General features: G+C 43.8%; 1 protein-coding gene across 1 annotated transcript in view; it reads left to right on the forward strand.

Annotated features, from left to right (window-relative positions):
• Positions 1-25205, forward strand: part of TENM2 (teneurin transmembrane protein 2) — a 488845-nt gene extending 463640 nt beyond the window's left edge. The window contains 2 exon segments of the mRNA XM_070373048.1: positions 21278-21408; positions 23052-25205. Coding sequence (XP_070229149.1) covers positions 21278-21408; positions 23052-23813 — 893 coding nt within the window. The 3' untranslated portion in view covers positions 23814-25205.
• Positions 25206-26898: the final 1693 nt, after the last annotated feature.

The raw sequence follows: 26898 nt of genomic DNA on the forward strand, positions 1-26898 counted from the left end.
TAGGTGTTTGTCCAGGTATTTATTCAACAAGCGTTTTCAAGGCACCAACATGCTTCATTCTGGGGTTCAGTTCAGTCACTCAGTCATGTCTGACTCCTTGTGACCCCATGGACTGCAGCACGCCAGGCTTCCCTGTCCATCACCAACTCCCGGAGCTTACTCAAACTCATGTCCATCCAGTTGGTGATGCCTACTGGGGATGCAATGGAAACAAGGCAGACACTTCTCTCAAAGAAGTGTGTGTGTGGTGCATGTGCAGATGACTTCAGTTTTGAAAATTTTGGCATAGTCCAGAAGGGCCCCACCTCAAACCTTGAGAATGAAGGGGATCTTGGTGGTAGAAATGAGCTCAAGGCTGAAGAAAGACATGAGCAAAAGTCCAAAAGGACAGGGGACTTCCCTGGTGGTCCAGTGGCTAAGACTCTGTGCTACCACTGCAGGGGGCGCAAGTCCAATCCCTGATTGGGAAACTTAAATCCTGCACGCCACTCAGAGCTGAGTCACAGAAAAAAGAAAAACAGGTCAAAAGGACATAGGAAGCTTGGAGAGAGGTCTGGATAGACAGGTCAAGGAAGGCAAATAATCTGCTTCTTCATGCTAAGTGAGAAACTGGTTAAATGAGGGTCCTTATCCATCCGTCTGTTCACCTATTGACAGATATTTTCATCTAACATATAAGTACTAGAGATGCAGTGGACTGCAAGATAGAGCCCCTTTTTTCGGGGAGAGAAACAAGGAAATCTGGATAGATGGATGGATAGATGAAGGAAAAAGACCAATATTCAGCAAAGAATATGGAGCCATCTCACCTGAACATGCATTGTAGATGAATAACAGTGAGGACCCCAATTCCAAGCCCCACCCCAAGTTCCAGGGAACTCATAGCTCTTAGCCATGGGCCAGGGAAGCATCAAGCCCAGAGGGTCCCTACCCTCAGGTAACCAGGGATCACTTATCCATCCCCAAGATAGGAAAGGAAGCAGCAGCTCCCTGGAGCACAGTGTGGCCCTCAGTGCCGCATGCTGCAGAAATAGATGACCTTAAAGGTCAACTTCTGGCCATGCTGTGCCTTACTGACAAGTTCCAGAGCCTTTGAAGTTGAACCCAGCATCCCCCTACAACCGAAGCAGCTGGTACCTCAGGAGTACAGGAGTTACAGCCAAGCTAGTTCCCTCCTAGTCGCCCCACTGTGCATCATCGGGAGGCCCTGCCATGCTACTCTGCCAGGGCTTCTTCTCTTCTCCAGGGCTTAGCAGGGTTTGTGTCCACCCAGCTCACTGCAGTTTCTTTTTTTTTTTTAATTCATTTATTTTAACTGGAGGATAATTACTTTACAGCATTGTGGTGGCTTATGCCGTACATCAATTTTAATTGGCCATAGGAATATATGTGTCCCCTCCATCCTGAACCACCCCCCACCCTATCCTTCCAAGTTGTCACAGAGCACCAGCTTTGGGTGCCCTGCTTCATCCATCAGATCGCACTGCTTATCTATTTTACATATAGTAACGTATATGTTTCAATGCTGTTCTCTCAAATCATCCCACCTTCTCCTTCTCCCACTGACCACACTGCAGTTTCTAACTAAAGGGTGTCTCAGGAAAACACACACACCCCTATATATATAGTTTCAGATAATGACAAGGGCCGTGAAGATAAATGAAACAGCTAAGAGTTAGAGAACAAAGGATCTCATTTCTTTGGGGTGCTCACAGAGGAAGGGCCATTTGAGCTGAGGCCATTATGAAGTGGGGAAGGGAGAGGAAGTCTCCAGATGAAGACACCAATAGGAATGGGGCGGCAGGCCACACCTATCTCAGGCATAGAAGGCGGCCTCCACCCCCAAGAATGCACTTCCCAGATTCCTCTTGGCACTGGACACCTTGGGGATGGATCAGCCAGAAGCAAATGGAAGTCGTCAGTGTGGGCTAAACAGACACCCTACAGCTACCAAGACCCAAACAAAATCATTTGCAAAGCATATTCAACCTCACTTACTCTCCTGGTTCTCCCAAGAAGACTGTGGCTCAGATCATGAACTCCTTATTGCCAAATTTAGACTTAAATTGAAGAAAGTAGGGAAAACCACTAGACCATTCAGGTATGACCTAAATCAAATCCCTTATGATTATACAGTGGAAGTGAGAAATAGATTTAAGGGCCTAGATCTGATAGATAGAGTGCCTGATGAACTATGGAATGAGGTTCGTGACATTGTACAGGAGACAGGGATCAAAACCATCCCCATGGAAAAGAAATGCAAAAAAATCAAAATAGCTGTCTGGGGAGGCCTTACAAATAGCTATGAAAAGAAGAGAAGCGAAAAGCAAAGGAGAAAAGGAAAGATATAAACATCTGAATGCAGAGTTCCAAAGAATAGCAAGGAGAGATAAGAAAGCCTTCCTCAGCGATCAATGCAAAGAAATAGACAAAAACAACAGAATGGGAATGACTAGAGATCTCTTCAAGAAAATTAGAGATACCAAAGGAACATTTCATGCAAAGATGGGCTTGATAAAGGACAGAAATGGTATGGACCTAAGAGAAGCAGAAGATATTAAGAAGAGATGGAAAGAATACACAGAAGAACTGTACAAAAAAGATCTTCATGACCCAGGTAATCATGATGGTGTGATCACTGACCTAGAGCCAGACATCCTGGAATGTGAAGTCAAATGGGCCTTAGAAAGCATCACTAGGAACAAAGCTAGTGGAGGTGATGGAATTCCAGTGGAGCTATTTCAAATCCTGAAAGATGATGCTGTGAAAGTGCTGCACTCAATATGCCAGCAAATTTGGAAAACTCAGCAGTGGCCCCAGGACTGGAAAAGGTCAGTTTTCATTCCAATCCCAAAGAAAGGCAATGCCAAAGAAGCCTCAAACTACCACACAATTGCACTCATCTCACATGCTAGTAAAGTAATGCTCAAAATTCTCCAAGCCAGGCTTCAGCAATACGTGAACCGTGAACTTCCTGATGTTCAAGCTGGTTTTAGAAAAGGCAGAGGAACTACAGATCAAATTGCCAACATCTGCTGGATCATGGAAAAAGCAAGAGAGTTCCAGAAAAACATCTATTTCTGCTTTATTGACTATGCCAAAGCCTTTTACTGTGTGGATCACAATAAACTGCGGAAAATTCTGAAAGAGATGGGAATACCAGACCACCTGACCTGCCTCTTGAGAAATCTGTATGCAGGTCAGGAAGCAACAGTTAGAACTGGACATGGAACAACAGACTGGTTCCAAATAGGAAAAGGAGTTCGTCCAGGCTGTATATTGTCACCCTGTTTATTTATGCAGAGTACATCATGAGAAATGCTGGACTGGAAGAAGCACAAGCTGGAATCAAGATTGCCGGGAGAAATATCAATAACCTCAGATATGCAGATGACACCACCCTTATGGCAGAAAGTGAAGAGGAACTAAAAAGCCTCTTGATGAAAGTGAAAGAGGAGAGTGAAAAAGTTGGCTTAAAGCTCAACATTCAGAAAACGAAGATCATGGCATCTGGTCCCATCACTTCATGGGAAATAGATGGGGAAACAGTGGAAACAGTGTCAGACTTTATTTTTGGGGGGCTCCAAAATCACTGCAGATGGTGACTACAGCCATGAAATTAAAAGACGCTTACTCCTTGGAAGGAAAGTTATGACCAACCTAGATAGCATATTCAAAAGCAGAAACATTACTTTGCCAACAAAGGTCCATCTAGTCAAGGCTATGGTTTTTCCTGTGGTCATGTATGGATGTGAGAGTTGGACTGTGAAGAAGGCTGAGCGCCAAAGAATTGATGCTTTTGAACTGTGGTGTTGGAGAAGACTCTTGAGAGTCCCTTGGACTGCAAGGAAATCCAACCAGTCCATTCTGAAGGAGATCAGCCCTGGGATTTCTTTGGAAGGGATGATGCTGAAGCTGAAACTCCAGTACTTTGGCCACCTCATGCGAAGATTGACTCATTGGAAAAGACTCTGATGCTGGGAGGGATTGGGGGCAGGAGGAGAAGGGGACGACAGAGGATGAGATGGCTGGATGACATCACTGACTCGATGGACGTGAGTCTCAGTGAACTCCAGGAGTTGGTGATGGACAGGGAGGCCTGGCGTGCTGTGATTCATGGGGTCGCAAAGAGTCGGACACGACTGAGCGACTAAACTGAACTGAACTGAACAGTGCCCAGTGGTGACCTAAACGGGAAGGAAATCTAAAAAAGAAAGGATATATGAATACGTATAGCTGATTCACTTTGCTGCACAGCAGAAACTAACACAACATTGTAAAGCAACTATACTCCAATAAAAATCATTTTAGAATTTCAGGTATTTTTAAATGATTTTATTGGAGTATAATATACTCCAAATGTTTTTACTGCAGTATAATTTAAAATAAATACATCAACTATTCGCCAGTAAAAATAGAAAAAAGAAATTAGCAGAGTTTTTGCATAGCAAGATGACACTCCTCATTCCAGTGCTTCATGGAGACTCAGTAAATGGGCATCAAAGCCAGGCTGAACAAAGTCCAACAAAACTGAATCCAGAAAACACTAGAAAGAGTCTAAAGTAAAAGGTCCTATTAGAGAATCTGCACGCCTAGGACTAATGTCTGCAGTCAAAGCAGAGGAAGAGAACCTGGGTGGAGAGCGCTAGACCAGGCACAAGCCCACGCCTGCTGCCTGCTGCAGATGAGATGACCGCCGAAGGACGCATCCCAGGGGAGAACATCAAATCATTCTCCACTATTCAAGTGTTGGCTCATCTGTAAACCCATGAGATGACCGCCGAAGGACGCATCCCAGGGGAGAACATCAAATCATTCTCCACTATTCAAGTGTTGGCTCATCTGTAAACCCATCTTTGTGACTCTTAATTTGAATCTTAGGAGATGAGCAGAGTGGTTGAACTTGCCGCTCACAATTTAAGAAGTAATTAACGTGTAGTCAGCAGGAACTCCATGAATAGAAATTCTCTCTCTCTCTCTCCCTCTGTTGTGCTCAAAAGAGTCTTTGCTGTTTGGAAATACAACTCCCTAAATGCAGCAGACACCTCTTGAGGCTGGTGGAGGCTGTTTCCTCTACTGGCACAGAGGCGGGCAGCATAGACCCCCTGTTAGGAGCAAGTGAGTCATGATATGTAAAGAGCCAAGGCCTGCACAAAGCCTGATTGATGGTAGGAATGCATTTGGCTTTATAAGAAGCTCTAGACTCCGAGACAGGAGGTCTGTAGGTGAGAAGTGAAGTTATCCCCTTAATGTAATTCCCTAGGGCTCCCAGGGGTCTGCAGCTCTACTTTGAAACAGATCCCAAACTCTGGCCTGAGTGGCATTGCTCTGGCAAATCTGAAACCCCACATTCTGAGGTAAGCAAACCTCAGAAATGTTATCCACGATGACTTGGGCTGGCTCCCCACCTTTCTCCCTTGGGGATCTCTGGGCTTACAGACCCCCAGGTTCATGCAGGTTTGAAGTCAGACTTCATGGAGGTTGATTTCCCTGAGAGGAGGGAGGCCCAGCCTCCTCCTCACTACCCTCTGCTCTGTCTGCACTTAGCACCTAAGCCGCTGTGCTGACAGTGTGTATTACAGAGCACGTGCTCCAGCGGCACTCGCTGCGAAGAACATAAGGAGGGGGAGTGATGAGCTGTTAGGAGGGGCCACATCACCAGCTCCTACCTCGAGGATTGATTGTTTAGGGAGGCTATCATCAGAGGACGCCAATGACTTTGAAAGGAGGAGAGGTGTCTGTATGATGCCACAAGTGCCTTCTGCGAAATGGAGGAGACAAGCGACTTGAATAAACATTTCAGAAGAGGTTTACACTTGGAAACCAAGCCACGTTAGAAACTTTAAAAGAAGAAAACACATGACATGAACTATTAGTGTTCATCGGAGCGGCCATTAAAATGTCTGGTCCCTTGCGACTTCCCTGGTGGTGCAGTGGTTAAGACTGCACGTCCATTGTAGGGGGCACATGTTCAATCCCTGGCCAGGGAACTAAGATCCTGCATGCCGTATGGTGTGGCCAAAAAAAAAAAAAAAATGAAGAAATGTGTGGTCCCCAAGGCAGGGTGTTGTTAACTTATCTCCTGGAGAACAAGGAGAGATGCCTTCAGGGAAGAGGTCAGGATGTGGAGAGTCTGCTAAGGGCAAAGACCTCTTCTCTTGCCTTTCGTGGGATTCCCTTCATATCCCTGGTGAAAAATGTGATGATTTTATACGTTGTATAGATGAGGTATTAAATAACATGGCAACACAAATGGGGAAAGTTAGTTTCTTTCCAGGCTCTTTTTATTCTCCCAAATCGGCAGAGGAGAAAGCCTCCAGTTGATGCTGGTTGTATTTAACACCTCATTAACACTTCTTATCTCCCTTTTTAACGGAGAGAGCAGGTCTAAGACTCCCCCGGTAGCAGGTAACAAAATCATGCTCCAATTTAATTGCATTGCTTTGTTTTAATTTTACAGTTATTTTCTGTTTGCAGCGAGTCTGCCTTCCTACTTATGGTAGTGACATAAAGTCTCTTCTTTTTTTAAATGGATTTCCTTAAGTAGACAAGGCAAAACAATTTTTTAATTAGATAGCAAATACCAGTAAGATAATACCTAGATATGGCAGAACAATCTTGACAGGTGACCATGATGGGTGACCAGGAATACCCAGTTTAGAAATCCACACTGCACAGCATTCATCATCTAGTAGTACTTTGCACACAGATGCTCTGTGGGCATATGATTGTTGCTGGGCTAAAGCCAGGCTTCTCTCTGCTAGGATGCTGACAATTTTTAAAGCAATTTCAAACCTGTATTCTTAAATGACTTCTTTATTGATGTATGGTTGACTTACAATATTATATGAGCTTCAAGTATACAACATAGTGATTCAGTATTTTTATAGATTACGCACCAAAGTTATTACAGTGCTATCGACCATATTCCCTGAGTTGTACATTACATCCCTGTGACCTATTTATAACTGGTAGTTGTAGCTCTTAATCCCCTTCATCTATTTAGCTCATTCCCCCACTCATCTCCACTCTGTCAACCACCTGTTTGTTCTCTGTATCTGTGACTCTTATTTTTTAATATATTTGTTCATTTGTTTTGTTTTTTAAAGTCCACACTTAAGTAGAAACATATGGTATTTGTCTTTCGCTAACTTCTTTCAATAAGATTAGCCTCATATGTGTTGTCACATATGGCAAGATTTCATTCTTTTTTATAGCTGGGTAATATTCCACTATAGATGTCTTCATTCATCACATTGTCTTCATCCGTTCATCTGTCCATGGACATTTAGGTTCCATGTCTTAGCTATTATATATAACGCTGCAATGAACATAGGGGTGCATATGTCTTTTCAAATTAGTGTTTTCTTTGGATAAATACCCAGCAGTAGATTTGCCAGATCATATAGCAGTTGTATTTTTAATTTTTGAGGACCCTCCATACTGTTTTCTGTGGTGGCTACACCAATTAACATTCCCATCAACAGGGCTTAAGGACTCCCTTTTCTCCACATCCTCACCAACACTTATTGTTTCTTGTCTTTTTGATGACAGTGATTCTGAGAGGTATGAGGTACTGTTTCACTGTGGTTTTTATGTGCATCTCTCTTATGATTATTGATGATAATGACTCTTAAATGGGCTTCCCAGGTGGCGCTAGTGGTAAAGAACCCACCTGCCAGTGCAGGAGACATAAGAGACTCCCATTCAATCCCTGGGTTGGGAAGATCCCCTGGAGGAGGGCATGACAACCCACTCCAATATTCTTGCCAGGAGAATTCCATGGACAGAGGATCCTGGTAGGCTACATTAAATCACACAGAGTCGGACATGACTGAAGCAACTTAGCCTGTATACATGTATGATTATTGATGTTAATCAGTCTTAAATGGACTATCATTAATAAGTATAGTTACCAAGTCATTCAATACCTAGTCTGTACCTAAGGCTGATGGATACACCACGGATCCCAGAATCTCCCTCATTAAAGGGTCTTCTAGGCCTGGGTGTTTAGTAGCAAAGTTGCATTAAGCCCCTCATACCAGCCCCCGGGCAGGAGGTGGGTAGACCTTATTCAACCCCTTCAGATGCATCTTCTCAGGCAGGTACAGGTAGTTCCTCTGTCACACACAGTAGTCAGGGTGGCTTTTGCCACATATGTTCAGTGTTTCGTCATTCATCCACGCCATGAATCCTTACTGAGCACCTATTTTGTGCCAGCCCTGGGGAGACATCAGTGAATGAAATAGACATTTAACTCCCTGTCCTGGTGGAGCTTACATTCTCAGTGAGGGAGACAGACAATAAAGAATGAATGCAATAAATAACCATATGAGACACATGTTAAAGTGTGGTTACAGTTTTGGCAGTGGGGGATGCAAAAGGAAGGGGACTAGGGATTGTTAGGTGGGATTGGGCAGGGGTTAAATGTGGTGGTTGAGGTCAGCCTTATTGGAGGCAGTATCTGAGCAAGACTTGAAAAAGGGAAGAGTGAGACAGCACATTCCAGGTAGAGGGGTTGCCAGTATAAAGGCCCCAAGACGAGTGTGCACCTAGCATGTTTAAGAAATAGCAGAGAGGCTGAAGCAGAGAGAGCAGGAGAAGAGAGATCATATGTTAAGGGTGCCTACAGACCATTAGCAGAACTTTCACTTCTTCATTGAGAGAAACGAGGGAATCCCTGGAGTGTAATGAGTAGAGGAATGCTAAGGGCTTATTGGCACCCCACTCCAGTACTCTTGCCTGGAAAATCCCATGGATGGAGGAGCCTGGAAAGCTGCGGTCCATGGGGTTGCTGAGGGTCGGACACGACTGAGCGACTTCACTTTCACTTTTCACTTTCATGCACTGGAGAAGGAAATGGCAACCCACTCCAGTGTTCTTGCCTGGAGAATCCCAGGGATGGGGGAGCCTGTTGGGCGGCCGTCTGTGGGGTCGCACAGAGTCAGACACATCTGAAGTGACTCAACAACAACAACAAGGGCTTATTCTGGCTGCTGTGTTGACAGGGTGTGTGGAGCAGAGGTGAAAGCAGGGAGGCCAGTTAGAAGGTGAGGCAAGGGTTGAGATGGTAGAAGTGGTGAGAAGACACAGATTCTGGTCTGTTTTAAAAGTAAAACTAAAAGATTTAACCATAGGACTCAGCAATTCCACACCTAGGTGTATACACAAGAGAACTAAAAATACATTTTCAAATGTCAATTTTTACCATCATCAAAAAGTCTACAAATGGGACTTCCCTGGTGGCCCAGCAGCTAAGTCTCTGCGCTCCCAATGCAAAGGGCCCAGGATCACTCCCTGGTGAGGAAACTAGATCCCACATACTGAAACTAAAGATCCCAAGTGCTGCAACTAAAACCTGACTCAGCCAAATAAATATTTAAATTATTTATTTATTTATTTATTTGGCTTCCCTGGGTTATGGCACACAGGATCTTTGATCTTCACTGTGGCATGTGGGATCTAGTTCCCTGACCAGGAATTGAACCTGGGCCCCTGCATTGGGAGCTCAGCATCTTAGCCACTGGACAACCAGGGAAGTCCCTTAAATTTTTTTTAAAGTTTACAAATAACAAATGCTGGAGAAGGTGTAGAGAAAAGGGAACCCTCCTACACTGTTGGTGGAAATGTAGATTGGTGCAGCCAGTATGGAGAACAGTATGGAGGCTCCTTTAAAAAAAAAAAAAACTAAAAATAGAGCTATCACATGATTCTGCAATCCCACTCCCAGGCATATAACCAGAAAAGATAAAATTATAATTCAAAAAGATACATGTCCCCTCTATGTTCATAGCAGCACTGTTCATAACAGCCAAGACATGGAAACAATCCAAATGCCCATCAACAAATGAATGGATAAAAAAGATATGGTACATATATACAATGGAATATTACTTGACCATAAAAAAATAAAATAATGCCATTTGCAACAATATGAATAAACCTAGAGATTATCATACTAAGTGAAAAAGTCAAAGACAAATATATGATATAATTTATGTGTGGAATCTAAAAAATAGTACAAACTAAGTTATTTTTTAAAATACAGAGAAACTCACAGACACAGAAAACAAAGTATGATGATTACTAAAAGGGAAAGGGGGAGGGGGAAATATATTTGATGCTTGAGATTAACACAGACACAATACTTTATATAAAATAAACAACAAGGACCTGTATAGCACAGGGAAGTATGTTCAATATCTTGTAATAACCTTTAATGGAAAAGTATCTGGAAAAGAACATATGTAGAGCCCTCAATTCTGGACAAGATGGCAGAGTAGGACTTGAGTAGGACCTCTTCTCACAAAATCACAACTAACTGCTGAACAGCCATTGACAAAAAAGACTGGAACCTACCAAAAAAGATATTTTAACATCCAAAGAAGTCACAACCAGATGGTAGGAGGGGCACTTTCGTGACATAATCAAATCCTGTCCCCACTGGATGGGTAACCCATAAACTGGAAAATAATTATATCACAGAGGTTCTCCCATAGGAGTGAGTTCTGAGCCCCACGTTGGGCTCTCCAGGCTGAGTCTGCCAACAGGAGGAGGAGTTCCAGAGCATTTGGCATTGAAGGCCAGCAGAGCTTGCGTGTAGGAGCTCCAGAGGAATGAAGGAAACAGAGACTCTACTTTTGGAGGATGCACACAAGATTTCACATGTACTGGCACCCAGCAAAAGCAGTGACCACACAGCAGTCTGGGCCAGACCTACCTGTGGGTCTTGGCAAGGCTAGTGTAAGGAGGGTCTCCTGGGGATGTGGCGATTGGCTGTGGCTCACTTGTGGGGGCAAGGACACTGGTGGTAGAAGTGCCAGGGAACAGTGATTGGTGTGAGCTCTCCCAGAGGTCATGATTTTGGCACCAACACCTGGCCCCACCCAAGAGCCTGCAGACTGTAGTCCCCGGACACCCCAGGCCAAACAATCAGCAGAGAGAGAACACAACCTCATCAGCAGGCAGGCTGCCTAAAGTTGTACTGAGATCACAAGCCACCTGAAAATATCTCTCTTGAAATGGCTCTGCATACCAGAGGGACAAGACCTAGCTCCACTCACCAGTGGGCAGGAACTAGTCCCTCCCACTAGGAAGCCTGCACAAGCCTCTTAGACCAGCCTCATCCACGAGGAGACAGACAGAAGAAGCAAGAAGATCTACAACCCTACAGTCTGCAGAAATGAGACCACAAACACAGAAAGACAGAATGAGATGGCAAAGAAATATGTTTCAGATGAAGGAACAAGATAAAAAGCCACAAGTACAATTAAGTGAACTGGTGGTAGGCAATCTACCTGAAAAAGAATTCAGAATAATGATAGTAAAGATGATCCAAGATCCTGGAAAATGAATGGAGGCACAGACTGAGAAGATACAAGAAACATTTTTAAAAGACCTAAAATATTTAAAGAACAGAGGTTAACAATACAATAACTGAAATAAAAATAGTCTAGAATAAATCAATAGAAGAATAAGTGAGACAGAAGAACAAATATGTCAGCTGGAAGAGAGTGGTAGAAATCACTGCTGTGGAATAGAAAAAAAGAAAAATAAAAAGAAATGAAAACAGTCTCAGAGACCTCTGGGACATTAAAAACATCAACATTCCCATTATAGGAGTCCTAGAAGGAGATGAGAGAGAGAGAAGGGCCTGAGAAAATATTTGAAGAGATTAGGCACCAAACTCTCCTGTCATAAGAAGGGACATACTCATTCAAGTCCACAAAGTTCACAGTTGTCCCATATAAGACAAACTCAAGGAAGAACATGCTGAGACACATATTAGTCAAAGTGACAAAAATAAAAGACAACCAAAAATTATGACAAGCAACAAATAATATTTAAGGGAATCCCCATAAGGCTGTCAGCTGGTTTTCCCCAGAAACTCTGCAGACCAGAAGAGAGTGGCATGATACATTTAAAGTAGTGAAAGGAAAAAAAAAAAAGTGGTGAAAGGGAAGAACCTACAAGCAAGAGTACTCTACCCAGAAAGGCTCTCATTACGATTCAGTGGAGAAATCAAAAGCTTTACAGACAAGCAATAGCTAAGAGAATTCAGCACCACCAAGTTAGCTTTGCAACAAATGCTAAAGGAGCTTCTCTAAGCAGAAAAGAAAAGGCCACAACTAGAAACAAGGAAATTACAAATCAAAAAGCTCATGGTAAAGGCAAACATAAGGGTAGGAAATCACACACAAATATGTTATCAAAACCAGCAATTGTGAGAAGAGGGAAGAGTACAAATGTAGGATATTAGAAGTGCATGGGAAATTAAGAGATCAGCAAGTTAAAACAATCTCATACACATAGATGCTATATCAAAACCTCATGGGAACCTCAAACCAAAAATCTACAACAGATACAAACACACAAGCAATCCAACACATCATTAAAGATAGTCATCAAACCACAAGAAAAGAGGAAGGGGGAAAAAAGAGCTGTAAAAACAAACCCAAAGCAATTAACCAAACAGCAATAAAGACATGTGGGTGCTTGCATGCTAAGTCACTCAGTTGTATCCGACTCTTTGCCACTCCATCAACTATAGCCTACCAGCTTCCTCTGCACATGGGATTCTCCAGGAGAATCCTGGAGTAGGTTGCCATTTCCTTCTCCAATAAGAACATACATATCAATAATTACTTTAAACGTAAATTGATTACATTGCTCCAACAAAAGACATAGACTGGCTGAATGGAAAAACAAGACCCATATATATGCTGTCTAGTAGAGACCCACTTCAGATCTAGGGACATGAACACATACAGACTGAAAGGGAGAGAATGGTAAAGAATATTCTATGCAACTGGAAATCAAAAGAAAGCTGGAGTAGCAATATTCATATCAGACAAAATAGACCTTAAAAACTATTATAAGAGATAGTCACTACGCAAATAAACAAATGGGTCCAAATTAAACTTAAAAGCTTTTGCATGGCAAAGGAAACTGTATACAAAATGAAAAGACAACCTACAGAATGGGAGAAGTTATTTGCAAGTGAAACAACCAACAATGTTTAATCTCCAAAATGTACAAACAGATCATGCCAAAAACAAACAACCCAATCAAAAAATGGGCAGAAGATCTAAACAGACATTTCTCCAAAGAAGGCATACATGTGACCATAAAGCACATGAAAAGATGCTCAACATCAGTAATTATCAGAGAAATGCAAATCAAAACTACAATGAGGTATCACCTCACACCAGTCAGAATAGTCATCATCAAAAGTCTACAAACAATAAGTGCTGAAAAAAGTGTACAGAAAAGGGAACCCTCCTGCACTGTTGGTGGGAATGTAAATTGGTACCACCACTACAGAGAACAGTATGGAAATTCTTAAGAAAAATAGAGCTACCGTGTGATCCAGCAATCCCACTCCTGGGCACATATCTGGAGAAAACCATAATTAGAAAAGATACATGCACCCTAGTGTTCACTGCAGCACTATTTACAATAGCCAGGACATGGAAGCAACCTAAATGTCCATCAACAGAGGAATGGATAAAGATATGGGACATATATACAATGGAATATTACTCAGCCATAAAAAGAACAAAATAATGCCATTTGCAGCAATGTGGATGGACCCTAGAGATTGTTATACTGAGTCAAGTTAGACACAGAAAGACAAATATCATTTGATACCACTTATATGTAGAATCTAAAAAAAGAATGATACAAATGAACTCATTTGCAACACAGAAACAGACTAAGACTTTGAAAGCAGACTTGTGGTTGCTGGGGGAAAACATGGTAAGGAGGGATAAATTAGAAGCTTGGTGGATTGGCCCCAGGGCAGCCAGAGGCAATGGAAAACTGGAGGAGCCCTCTGTTCCTGGGCGTCCTCCAACATCAGCTCCAGCTTCTCTCAGGCCCTCTTGCAGCAGGGCCTTTGCCTTAGCCCCCCGCTTCACATTGACCAACACCCAATGGCCCATGAAGGTTTACACACTGAACGAGGGCCAGCAGTGGGACAGCCAGAGCACCAGGCATGTCTTCCAGCTATGTGGAGAGGCTAGAGGGCATGTCCGTGCTACTAATGGCCTGACAAAATGTGATCCACTGGAGAAGGGAATGGCAAACCACTTCAGTATTCTTGCCTTGAGAGCCCCATTCAGAGTATGAAAAGGCAAAAAGATATGGCACTGAAAGATAAGCCCCTCCCCAGGTCGGTAGGTGTCCAATATGCTACTGGGGAAGAACAGAGAAATAGTTCCAAAAGAATGAAGAGGCTGGGCCACAGGAGAAACAACACCCAGTTGTGGACAGAGGACGAGATGGTTAGACGGCAACACCGACTCAAGGACATGAGTTTGAGTAAGCCTGGCATACTGCAGTCCATGGGGTCTCAACTGAACAACAACTGGTGGTGAAAGTAAAATCCAATGCTGTAAAGAACAGTATTTCATAGGAACCTGGAATGTTAGGTCCATGAGTCAGGGTAAATCGGATGTGGTCAAACAGGAGACGGCAAGAGTGAACATCAACATTTTAGGAATCAGTGAATTAAAGTGGACGAGAATGGGCAAACTTAATTCAGATGACCATTATATCTACTACTGTGGGCAAGAATCCCGAAGAAGAAGTGGAGTAGCCCTCATAGTCAACAAGAGTCTGAAATGCAGTACTTGGGTTTATTTCCAAGGCAAACCATTCAACACCACAAAAATCCAAGTCCATGCCCCAATCACTAATGCCAAAGAAGCTGAACTTGAACAGTTCAATGAAGACCTACAAGACCTCCTAGAATTAACACCAAAAAATGTCCTTTTCATCACAGGGGACTGGAATGCAAAAGCAGCAAATCAGGAGACACCTGGAGTAACAGGCAAGTTTGGCCTTGGAGTACAGAATGAAGCAGGGCAAAGGCTAACAGATTTGCCAAGAGAATGCACTGGTCATAGCAAACACCCTCTTCCAACAACAAAAGAGATGACTCTACACATGGACATCACCAGATGGTCAATACTGAAACCAGATTGATTATATTTTTTGCAGCTGAAGGTGAAAAAGCTCTATCTAGTCAGCAAGAACAAGACCTGTTGATGACTATGGCTGAGCTCATCAGCTCCTTGTTGCAAAATTCAGACTTAAATTGAAGAAAGTAGGGAAAACCACTAGGACTTTCAGGTATGACCTAAATCAAATCCCTTACAATTATACAGTAGGGGTGACAAATAGATTCAAGGGACTAGATCTGGTAGACAGAGTGCCTGAAGAACTATGGATGGAGGTTTGTAACTCTCTACAGGTGGTAACCAAAACCATCCCCAAGAAAAAGAAATGCAACAAGGCAAAGTGGTTGTCCGAGGAGGCCTTACAAATAGCTGAGAAAAGAGGAGAAGTTAAAGTCTAAGGAGAAAGGGAAAGATATAACCAACTGAATGCAGAGTTTCAGAGAACAGCAAGGAGAAATAAGAAAGCCTTCTTAAGTGAATGATGCAAAGAAGGAAAACAATAGAATGGGAAAGACTAGAGATCTCTTCAAGAAAATTAAAGATACCAAAGGAACATGCAAAGTTGGGCACAATAAAGGACAGAAGCAGCAAGGACCTAATAGAAGCAGAAGAGATTTATAAGTGGCAAGAATTCACAGAAGAACTGTGCAAAAAAAGGTCTTAATGACCTGGATAATGATGATGCTGTCGTCACTCACCTAGAACCAGACATCCTGGAGTGTGAAGTCAAGTGGGCCTTAGGAAGCATTACTATGAACAAAGCTAGTGGAGGTGATGGAATTCCAGCTGAGCTATTTCAAATCCTAAAAGATGATGCTGTTAAAGTGCTGCACTCAATATGCCAGCAAATTGGGAAACTGCAGCGGCCACAGGGCTGGAAAAGGTCAGTTTTCATTCCAATCCCAAAGAAAGGCAATGGCAAAGAATGTTCAAACTACCATACAATTGCACTCATTTCACATGCTAACAAAATTATGCTCAAAATTATTCAAGTTAGGCTTCAGCAGTACATGAACTGAGAACTTCCAGATGTACAAGCTGGTTTAGAAAAGGCAGAGGAACCAGAGAACAAATTGCCGACATTTGTTGGATTGTAGAAAAAGCTAAGGAATTCCAGAAAAACATCTACTTCTGCATCATTGACTATGCTAAAGCCTTTGACTGTGTGTATCACAACAAACTGTGGAAAATTCTTAGACAGTTGGGAGTACCAGATCAACTTACCTGTTTCCTGAGAAACCTGTTTGCAGGACAAGAAGCAACATTTAGAACTAGACATGAAATGATGGACTGGTTCAAAGTTGGCAAAGGAGTATATTGTCACCCCGCTTATTTAACTTATATGCAGAGGACATCATGCGAAATGCTGGGCTTGATGAAGCTGGAATCAAGATTGCCAGGAGAAATATCAACAACCTTAGATATGCAGGTGATACCATTTTAGTGGCAGAAAGTGAAGAGGAACCAAAGAGCCTCCTGATGAAGGTGTAAGAGGAAAGTGAAAAAGCTGGCTTAAAACTAAACATTCAAAAAATGAAGATCATGGCATCTGGTCCCATCACTTCATGGGAAATAGATGGGGGAAAATGTGGAAACAGTGACAGATTTCATTTTAATTTTCTTGGGCTCCAAAATCAGTGCAGATGGTGACTGCAGCCATAAAATTAAAAGACATTTTCTCCTTGGAAGAAAAGCTATGACAAACCTAGACCGTGTATTAAAAAGCAGAGACATCACTTTGCTGACAAATGGCAAAGGTCCATCTAGTCAAAGCTATGGTTTTCCCAGTAGTCATGTACAGATATGAGAGTTGGACCATAAAGAAGGCTGAGTGCTGAAGAATTTAATGCTTTCAAACTGTGGTAGTAGAAAAGGCTCTTGAGAGTCCCTTGGACAGCAAGGAAATCAAGGAAGTCAGTCCTAAAGGGCATTGACCCTAAATATTCACTGGAAGGACTGACACTAAAGCTGAAGCTCCAATACTTTGGCCACATGATGTTAAGAGCCAACTCACTGGAAAAGACCCTGATGCTGGGAAAGATTGAAGGCAGGAGGAGAAGGGGACAACAGAGGATGAGATGGTTAGATGGCATCATCAACTCAATGGACCCGAGTTTGAACAAACTACAAGAGATGGTGAAGGACAGGGAAGCATGGAGTGCTGCAGTTCATGGGGTTGCAAAGTCGGACACAACTTAGCAACTAAATAGCAACTACTATATATAAAATGGGCTTCCCTGGTGGCTCAGATGGTAAATTATCTGCCTGCAATGGGGGAGACCGGAGTTCAATCCCTGGGTCAGGAAGATCCCCTGGAGAAGGAAATGGCAACCCACTCCAGTATTCTTGCGTGGAAAATTCCATGAACAGAGGAGCCTGGTGGGCTACAGTCCATGGGGTCGCCAAGAGTTGGACACGACTGATCAACTTCACTTTAATATATAAAATAGGTAATCAACAGGGACCTACTGTATAGCACAGGGAACTCTACTCAATATGCTGTAATAACCTATATAGGAAAATAATCTGAAAAAGAATGAATATGTGCATATGGATAGCTGAATCAGTTAGCTGTACACCTGAAACAACACTGTAAATCAACTATATTCCAATATAAAATAAAAACTAAAGTAAAAAAAGAATATATATGTATGTACACAACTGAATCACTTTGCTATACCTGAAACTAATGCACCATTGTAAATCACTATACTTCATTTGTTTAAATGTTATCCTAATAATAATAAAAACCTTGGCAGTAAATGAAAAAAATAAATAAATTAGTACATGGATAGTCATAACAGCATTATCCATAATAGGTAAAAAAAAAAAAAAAAAAGTGTAAACTACCCAAATATCCATTAACTGATGGATATAAACAAAGTGGAATATATCCAAACAGAATATTCATCCATAAATAATAATAATATACTGATACATGCTACAACACGGATGAACCTTGAAAATGATGTGCTAAAGAAGCCAGACATGAAAGGCCACACGTTCTTTGATTTCATTTATATGAAATATCCAGAAAAGGCAAATCCATGGAGACTAGAAAGCAGTGGCGGTTGTCAGGGACTGAGGGGAAAGAAGAATGCAGAGTGACTACTGATAGTGATGCAGTTTTGAGGGGATGATGAACATGTTTTGGAATTCATGAATTCCAGAAACGATGATTGTACAACATTGTGAGTGTAACTGGAAGCCACTGAATTGTGCACTTTAAAATGATGAGTTTTATGTTACATGAGATTTACCTCAATTAAAAACAAAAGTAAAGGATTTATGGATGGATTAGACATAGAGAGTGAGAAAAAGAAAGAGGTCCAGGATGGTAGCTGAAAGGATGGAGTTACCATAATCAGGGATGAAGAAGGCTACTGTGACAGATGTGGAGAGGAAGACAAGGAACTGAGGTTTGGACAGAAGCTGGGCATTGAGGAAGAAGTCCTAGATGGAGACATAAATTTTGGAGTTGGCATCAGCACGCAAGTGGTACTGAGGTGCAAATAAAACATGTCCTGGGCCTTCCCTGGTGGCTCAGTGGTAAAGAATCTGTCTGCCAGTGCAGGGGACATGGGTTCAAACCCTGATCCAGGAAGATCCCACATGCTGTGAAGCAACTAAAGCCCATGCGCCACAACTACTGAGCCTGTGCTGCAGAGCCTGGGAGCTGTGTGCCCTAAAGCCTGTGCTCTGCAACAAGAGAAGCCACTGCAGTGAGAAGCCCGACCACTGCAGCTAGAGAGTAGGTCCCACTCGCCACAGCTAGAGAAAAGCCCAAGCAGAAGGCCCAGTGCAGCCCAAAATAAATAAATTATTTAAAAACAAACATTCCTTATATGAATCCTTTTGTGTATCATCAAATCAAATAATGGACAAGTGTTTCTATTAGGCATTCTCCTCTCCATTAAGGCACCATGTGAAAATGATAAGGTGCATTTTTGCTGACTCTGAGTATATTTAGGGTGATCTGGCTTAGAACATAGATTGGGCTAGGGATAGAATGTATGACATGATAAATATACCTAAAACTGATGTATGTTTTCCATCCTGGAGTTTCCATCATAAGAGAAAAAAAATGTTTTTCTCTTATTTTGTATCTCTGTGAGACAATAGGTATTCACTAAATGTACTAATCATTTCATGATGTAAGTTAAATCATGCTGTATAAAATTATATGGTTCTGTATGTCAATATTATCTCAAACTTGGAAGGAGAAAAAATGGTATTGAGGGCCCTGAGACTGGGTCAGATCACCATGTCTGGGAAGAACAGATAGAGTGGAGAAGAAGTTCACAGACTGCGTCTAGGACATCCCAGCATTCAGAGCAGAGAGATGAGGAGGAACCAAAGAGGGACAAGAGGTGGCCACAAAGGTGGGAGAGGGACAACAAGACAGTGTGTTGTCCACAAGGCTAAAACAGAGAGAGATGCAGGAGCGTTCAACTTGTCAGAGACTTCTCATAGGTCAAAGTAAGATGAAGCCCACAGTCAGCACTGGACTCAGCAACATGGAGGTCATGTATGGCCTTGACAAGTGTTGTTTTAATGCATCTTTGGGAGCAAAGCCTGATTCAAAGGGGAGAAATGGGAGTTCCTGTGTCTAGAGAATTATTTTGAGTTTGAGAAGTTCTTATAAAGGGGGTGAGACACGTATGGTGGCTAAAGGGAGAAGGACGGACAAGAGAGGAATTTTAAAGGTGCGTATTTAGTGGCATGTTTGTATGTTGATGGGGTGACCTGTTACACCAGCGGAGGGTTTTTTCCAGCAGCTCATGTGGAGTAACAGAAGGAAAGTGAGAATGTGGGTACTAATGCTGGTAAGCTGGTAAATATGATGAGCGTTTGATGGAAATTCCCCCTGACCACATCAGTTTTCTCAGATAGGAATGAAAGGTCAGCTGCTAGAGTGAGGAAGGTGTGGGATGTTTTAGGAGAGATGAGAAGTAGCCAATCACCCGGGAGAATGGAAGAAGGACTGAATGGAAAAAGGGGATATGGTCAGATTACCAGGCATCAGGAAGGCACAGCTGGGGTTCATGGTCAGGAATTTAATACCAGTCAGGGTGGCTTCGTTCATTTCTGCTGCCGCATTCAGCTGCAACAGGGACAAACAGGAGCCTGCCATGATTTCACCAAGCAAGTGTGATGAAGTGAGAAAGTGGCAACGCATCTGAGAATATACACAAGGGGATGATTCTAATGACTGACCATGGAATGCACGCTAGGTAAGAAGAGAGGACAGACAAAGAAGCTGGGGGATGGGAAAAGTAGTTTAGGTTGGCTTGAAGGTCCTAGGGAAGGGAGACGTTCTGGGAGTATGGAGGGGTGAGGTTACAAAAAAGAGTAAACTAGAGAGAGTCCAGGCGGTGTTCAGAGGGTGATGTCTATGAAATTGAGGTAGAATTACTCATGATCACAAGCTCCAAAGGATGAGCAGGAGAGTTAGTAAGTGGAGGATCACCAAAAAACTAAGAGGCCAGGATACTGGAAGGCTTGACTGCTTGTATAATGAAATCACAAGGAAGGAGTTCAGGAATAGAGATGGAGCATGACAATGGAGCCGACCCAACCCTAGGCCTTAGCAGGAAAGGGCAATTGTATTCTGAGCACACAAGAGCACTCTCTTGACCTCCGTTTGAAGAGTAGACACCTGAGGAAAGGGTCTCAGGAGCCAGGTGACTGTCTGCATTGCATGCACTCAGGGACCCCCCCTTTCATAATGAGCGAGGCTTGGTGCAGCAGCCCCTGCCTGGAGGTCCTGCACAGTGTAATCATCACATCTACATGTTTCCGATCATTGTATCTCTAGCTTCTAAGCACATTGACTGGCCCATCAATACTGAAGTACTTGCCAAATGAAGGATTTCACTGTGACTGAACAAGCCACATGCCAGGCACCATGATAAGCCCTCCACGTGAATTTTCTCCCTCAACCTTCACAACAACCCAATGACATTAGTAGTTTATATCTGATGAACCTGAATCTGAGAGAGGGCCAGGAACTTGCCAAAGGTCACACAACAAGGGCATCGGAAGGGAGATCTAGCTTACTCCAGCACTGTCCTAAATCACCGTGTGGAGTGGGAGGTTGGGGTCAACTGACCAAGTCTGGAAGGACATCTGTTTCCTAGAGCCCAGGTAAAGCAGCTCTAGGTCCCGACCAGAAGACTCTCACAGGCTGTTGCCTCCCTCTCCTGCTGGACTCCATACTCAACATCCCACTTTATTTCATTCTCTCTCCAAGATCCCCTCTGGCTTTCTACCCATCATGATTTCAGAAGTCTTTATTTCTGTTTCCACCATAGATGTGAAAAGCTGGCTTGTGATGTTTGGATTTCAGCTCAGCAACATAATTCCTGGCTTCCCAAGAGCCAAAATGTATTTCGTGCCTCCACCCTATGAATTGTCAGAGAGTCAAGCAAGTGAGAGCGGACAGGTAAGCGGAGGTCCCTGCCAAGAATCCAAAAGACTGTCACCATTCCCTCTGGCAAACAGAACCATGTCGGGGCCAAGGACATGTCAGTAGCACCAGAAAACATTGGAGCTGGGTATAAAAGGGGCATGAAACCGGGTGGCTTCATGAGACAGTGGACATCAGTGCTGTCACTTGTCTGGCGCAGCACATATTTCTTCCCAACCTCAATTATTACCTTAATTGTGGTGTCATTATCTGTTCAGTGTATACCCTTGAGTCACTCCTTGATTAACAACAGCACTGAGAAATCTAGCAGCAACCTACCATCTGCACTGCCTGTAAGATCATAACCCTTTTGGCTTTTATGGGACATAATAAAACGGTAGTTTGCAGTTTCTGTCCCATTAAAGAACATTTTTATGCCTCACATAAAATCTCAGTGTTTTATGGCCCAAACATATACAGATTGAGTTTTCAGAACATAATCTGTGCTTGGGTTTCTCGGTGATGACCGAGAGGTGGTCAGTTTCAATTTGGGTGCAGCTGAGACCGCGGCCACAATTGGATGGGAGGGGTGGGCATCTGCGTTTGGATCTCTCCTGCTGCAGAACCCGTGCTTGGCACGATCAACCTCTGAAAGGTCTCAGCTGCTCTGAATAATTGTCCAGACTGTGTCACTAGAGAGAGACCAGGAGGAACTGCCGGGTAATTGAGAACAGCATTCTCACAGTTCTGCCCCGTGGGGACCACTCACTGGATGAATAGCCATCATTTCGCTCATTTATCTAAGTGCCGTTACCTCCCCAGCACAGCCTCCTCCATTATCCCAGCCTGTCCCCCAACCACCAATTGAGATGAGTTGTAATTTCTGAGTAGAAAACTCAAGGCCAAGGAGATAATGGGGATTTCGTCCCCCTGCAGAAGCAGGGCTAGGATCCAAAGCAAATGGCTCAAAAAGTCCAGGGATATTCCCTCTGGCCCACAAAGCTGGAATCTCTTTAGCCTGGTGCTTCTCAAACATTCATATGCATGCAGACCAGGTAGAGGGTCTTGTTTAGATGCAGCTTCTGACTCGCTGGGTCAGGAGGGAGGCCCAAGATTCTAGTCTTTGCTAACAGGGAGGGTCCTGGTGATGCCTCGGCTCCTAGCCGTACTTGGAGTAGCACAGTGCCAACTCAAGGAAGTTAATGAACATCCCCTTCTGGAGTGGGTAGCCATTCCCTCCTCCAGGGGACCTTCTCAACCTAGGGATCGAACCCAGGTCTCCTGCACTGCAGGCAGATTCTTTACCACCTGAGCCACCAGGGAAGCCCCTATATATGTATAACGCAGCTGCTAAACCATCAGCGGGCCAATTGACTCTCTCTTCTGCAATGATGGAGAGACACAGTAAGTGGGTAGGCCTGGGTATAGATGCCATTCAGGTGTTATGCCTATGCACCCCCATTTATAGTTACAAGGTGGGGAGGCCATACCATCAGAGCACTGGAAACAAGCCAGCCTGTCCTAGTCCAAAAGGTAGGGCTCTCTTAGTTCTGATCATGACAGACGCAAGACGTATTCTTGGAGGGGTGTCCCAGCCTTCCTCTTTCTGACCCAGCCCCTAACTGCACAGGGTGGGCCCAGCCCACCCCCTCAGCTCTCTGTGTCTCTTCTGCCCACAGCTCATTACAGGTGTCCAGCAGACAACCGAGAGGCACAACCAGGCCTTCCTGGCTCTTGAAGGGCAGGTCATTTCTAAGAAGCTCCACGCCAGCATCCGCGAGAAAGCAGGCCACTGGTTCGCCACCACCACGCCCATCATCGGCAAAGGCATCATGTTCGCCATCAAGGAGGGGCGGGTGACCACCGGCGTGTCCAGCATCGCCAGCGAGGACAGCCGCAAAGTGGCGTCTGTGCTGAACAATGCCTACTACCTGGACAAGATGCACTACAGCATCGAGGGCAAGGACACCCACTACTTCGTGAAGATCGGCTCAGCCGATGCCGACCTGGTCACCCTGGGCACCACCATCGGCCGCAAGGTGCTGGAGAGCGGGGTGAATGTGACCGTGTCGCAGCCCACGCTGCTGGTCAACGGCAGGACTCGAAGGTTCACCAACATCGAGTTCCAGTACTCCACGCTGCTGCTCAGCATCCGCTACGGCCTCACCCCCGACACCCTGGACGAAGAGAAGGCCCGCGTCCTGGACCAGGCCAGGCAGAGGGCGCTAGGCACGGCCTGGGCCAAGGAGCAGCAGAAAGCCAGGGACGGCCGCGAGGGCAGCCGCCTGTGGACGGAGGGCGAGAAGCAGCAGCTGCTGAGCACGGGCCGCGTGCAGGGCTACGAGGGCTATTACGTGCTGCCCGTCGAGCAGTACCCTGAGCTGGCGGACAGTAGCAGCAACATCCAGTTTTTAAGACAGAACGAGATGGGAAAGAGGTAACAAAATCGTCTGCTGCCATTCCTCGCCTGGATGGCTCAGCGGGAGTCACTGTTATCTCCTCTCCTAAGGAGATGAAGACCTAACTGGGGCACTAAAGGCCGGGCTGCTTTAGGAGACCAAGTGGCAAGAAAGCTCACATTTTTTGAGTTCAAATGCTACTGTCCACACAAGAAGTCCCACCTCCTGGAGTAGACTAAAGCCCGGCGGCAAAATTCCTGAGGAAAAAAAACAAACAAACAAAACACAAAACAGACAAATGGACGAACACACAACCATGTTCCAAGTTCCCCTAAAATAATGACCCACTTGTTCAGGGTCTACGCAGCCAAGAGACGGAAAGAGACGCAAAATGTTCAAAAGAAACAAAAGAACATACATATGCACACAGGAAACAAACAAAACACACACACACACACACACAAAACAAAAACACAGCGACCGCAAAACAGAGACGTGAAGACGAGAAGGCCTCATGTTCTATTACCTCACTCATTCACACGTGAGCGACACACAGATATCCGTGAGGGCCAGCATCCCAGGACCAGCTAAGGACCACGATTCAGACTGCTCGTTGGATAGATAACTACAGACGTTTTCGTTTAAACAAATACAGGTGCATTTAAACCACGACTTTGGGGGTGATTTGTGTGTAGCGACTGGGGAGGGGGGGTAAAAGTGAAAGAGTGAGCACTGGAAATAACTTTTTAAAGAAAAAAAATAGAAAAACACAAGAAAAAAAAGGAAATTAATATCAAAAATCGAAGCGAAATAATACCGTTCAGCACTTAACTCTCAGGTCCTGATTTAGTCTGGCCTGAGCTAATTTATTTGAGCGCAGAGTGTAAAATTTAATTCCAAGGGTGGCTATAATCACTACAGATCAATTTCATACTCTTTTGTCTTTGAAGATTCCATTGTGGACAGTAATACGCAGTTACAGGGTGTAGTCTGTTTAGATTCCGTAGTTCGTGGGTATCAGTTGCAGTAGAGGTGTGGGCATCGTGACACTCTTTTGCTAAACGGGCACCACTTCAGATCACCCTGTACATACCTAAGCCTTGAGGCACAATCACTGTTTGAGATTTACAATTATTAGTGTGTTTGTTTGGTCCAGAAACTGAGACAATCACATGACAGTCACCACGAGGAGAGAAAATAAAAAATTTTAAAAACCCACAAAAAACAAGAAAAAAAAAGTTTAAAAAAAAACCATAAAAAAATGTCTAATAAGAACTTTGGTACAGGAACTTTTTTGTAATATACATGTATGACTTGTTCATCGAGTTTTTATATTAATTTTAATTTGCTGCTAAGCAAAGACTAGGGACAGGCAAAGATAATTTATGGCAAAGTGTTTAAATTGTTTATACATAATAAAGTCTCTAAAACTCCTGTGGACACTGGTCTTCTGTGGAAATGCTTTGTGGTGAGGGCAAGGTCAAAAGTTCTGGAGAAAAGGGTGTGTGTGCGTGCTTGGTTGCTGTTGTGTCCGATGCTTAAGACCCCACGGACTATAGCCCACCAGGCTCCTCTGTCCATGGGATTCTTCAGGCAAGAATACTGGAGTGGGTTGCCATTCCCTTCTCCAGGGGATCTTCCCAACTCAGGGATCAAACCCAGGTCTCCTACATTACAGGCGGATTCTTTACCATCTGAGCCACTAGAGAAGCTGGAAGAAAGAGGGATCTTGTCAAGATGCTCGGGCAGATATGGACTTTTGAACTTTGGGGGCAGTCTTTGTTAGAGGCATCCCCTGTTCTCCAAGCTTCTCTAGAGTGATCTCTCCCAACATCTGCAGCCCCACTCTGCATGGAGCGGAGATGAGAAGGAGAGTGTGGGCCTGGGACCAGTGGGCGGTGAAGACCCTCAGGCCCACCGGTGCCTGGACAGGTTCCTCCAGCACTCCTGGGACAGCCAGCCTTCTCCCTGCTGCCGCCTTCTAGTTGTAGAAGGTGCTGCCGGGAAACTGAAATCACACAGTTGTCCCCGTGGGAGGCCTGCATGTGTCTGTGTGTCACGGCTCAGTGTGTATCTGCATATGTGTATATTTTCCTCCACACTAGATCACTTTACCCCAAAACTTGCAAACTTGGGGCAACCGAAGTCAGAAGACCATTTTTTTTTAATAAAAGCTTTTTTTTATTTTTCCCAAACTAAACATTTTATTTTGTATTGGGATATAGTTGATTAACAATGTTTTGGTTATTTCAGGTGAATAGCAAAGGGACTCAGCCCTACATATACATCAGAAGAACACTTATGATTTGGATGAATTTTTCCCCACCAGTCCCACAGTCAGAATAGTAATACTATCATTAAGAGCTCATATTTATTAATGCTTGTTGCATGCCAAGAACAGTGTTTGCAACCCCATAGACAGTAGCCCACCAGGCTCCTCTGTCCATGAAATTCTCCAGCCAAGAATATTGGAGTGGGTAGCTGTTCTCTTCTCCAGGGGATCTTCCTGACTCAGGGATTGAACCCAGGCCTCCTACATTGCAGGCAGATTCTTCACTTTCTGAGCCAACATGGAAGCCCCATTTTTTGATATTTACTACATGCCAAGAAGAGAGCTAAGTGCTCTACACACAATATTTTCATTCAATTCTTTTTTTTTTTTTCATTCAACAGCATTATTCTGAGAGCTTACTATATGCTGGGCCCTATGCTAAATTCTGGGGATAAAGGAGGTGACATGAATAGGGGCACTAATCTCATGAAACTTACAGTCAGGGATGCAAACAGACAACAGTCAAGTAGTTACACTATAAAGTAAAATGACAGGGGTCAATACCAAGAAGGAGAGATTTACAAAGTTATAAAAGCACTTAGCTGGGGATGTGGCCTAGACTGAGAATGCAAAGGAAGTTACTGAGATTTGAAAGTTGAGGAGGAGTTAATCAGATGAAAAGAGGTGAACACATCCCAGACCCAGAGAACAGTACGTGCAAAGGGACAGTGGTCACACAGTCAGGCCAGAAAACAGAAAAGGCTTTCAAGGTTCAGAAAACACCCTGATTAAAGACTGGAATTTTTTTGTTGTTGTTGTATTACAAACAGGGAGTCTGCTTTAATCTCTGATACC

The sequence above is a fragment of the Bos mutus genome, chromosome 7 (assembly GCF_027580195.1).
Source record: "Bos mutus isolate GX-2022 chromosome 7, NWIPB_WYAK_1.1, whole genome shotgun sequence".
Lineage (NCBI taxonomy): Eukaryota > Metazoa > Chordata > Mammalia > Artiodactyla > Bovidae > Bos > Bos mutus.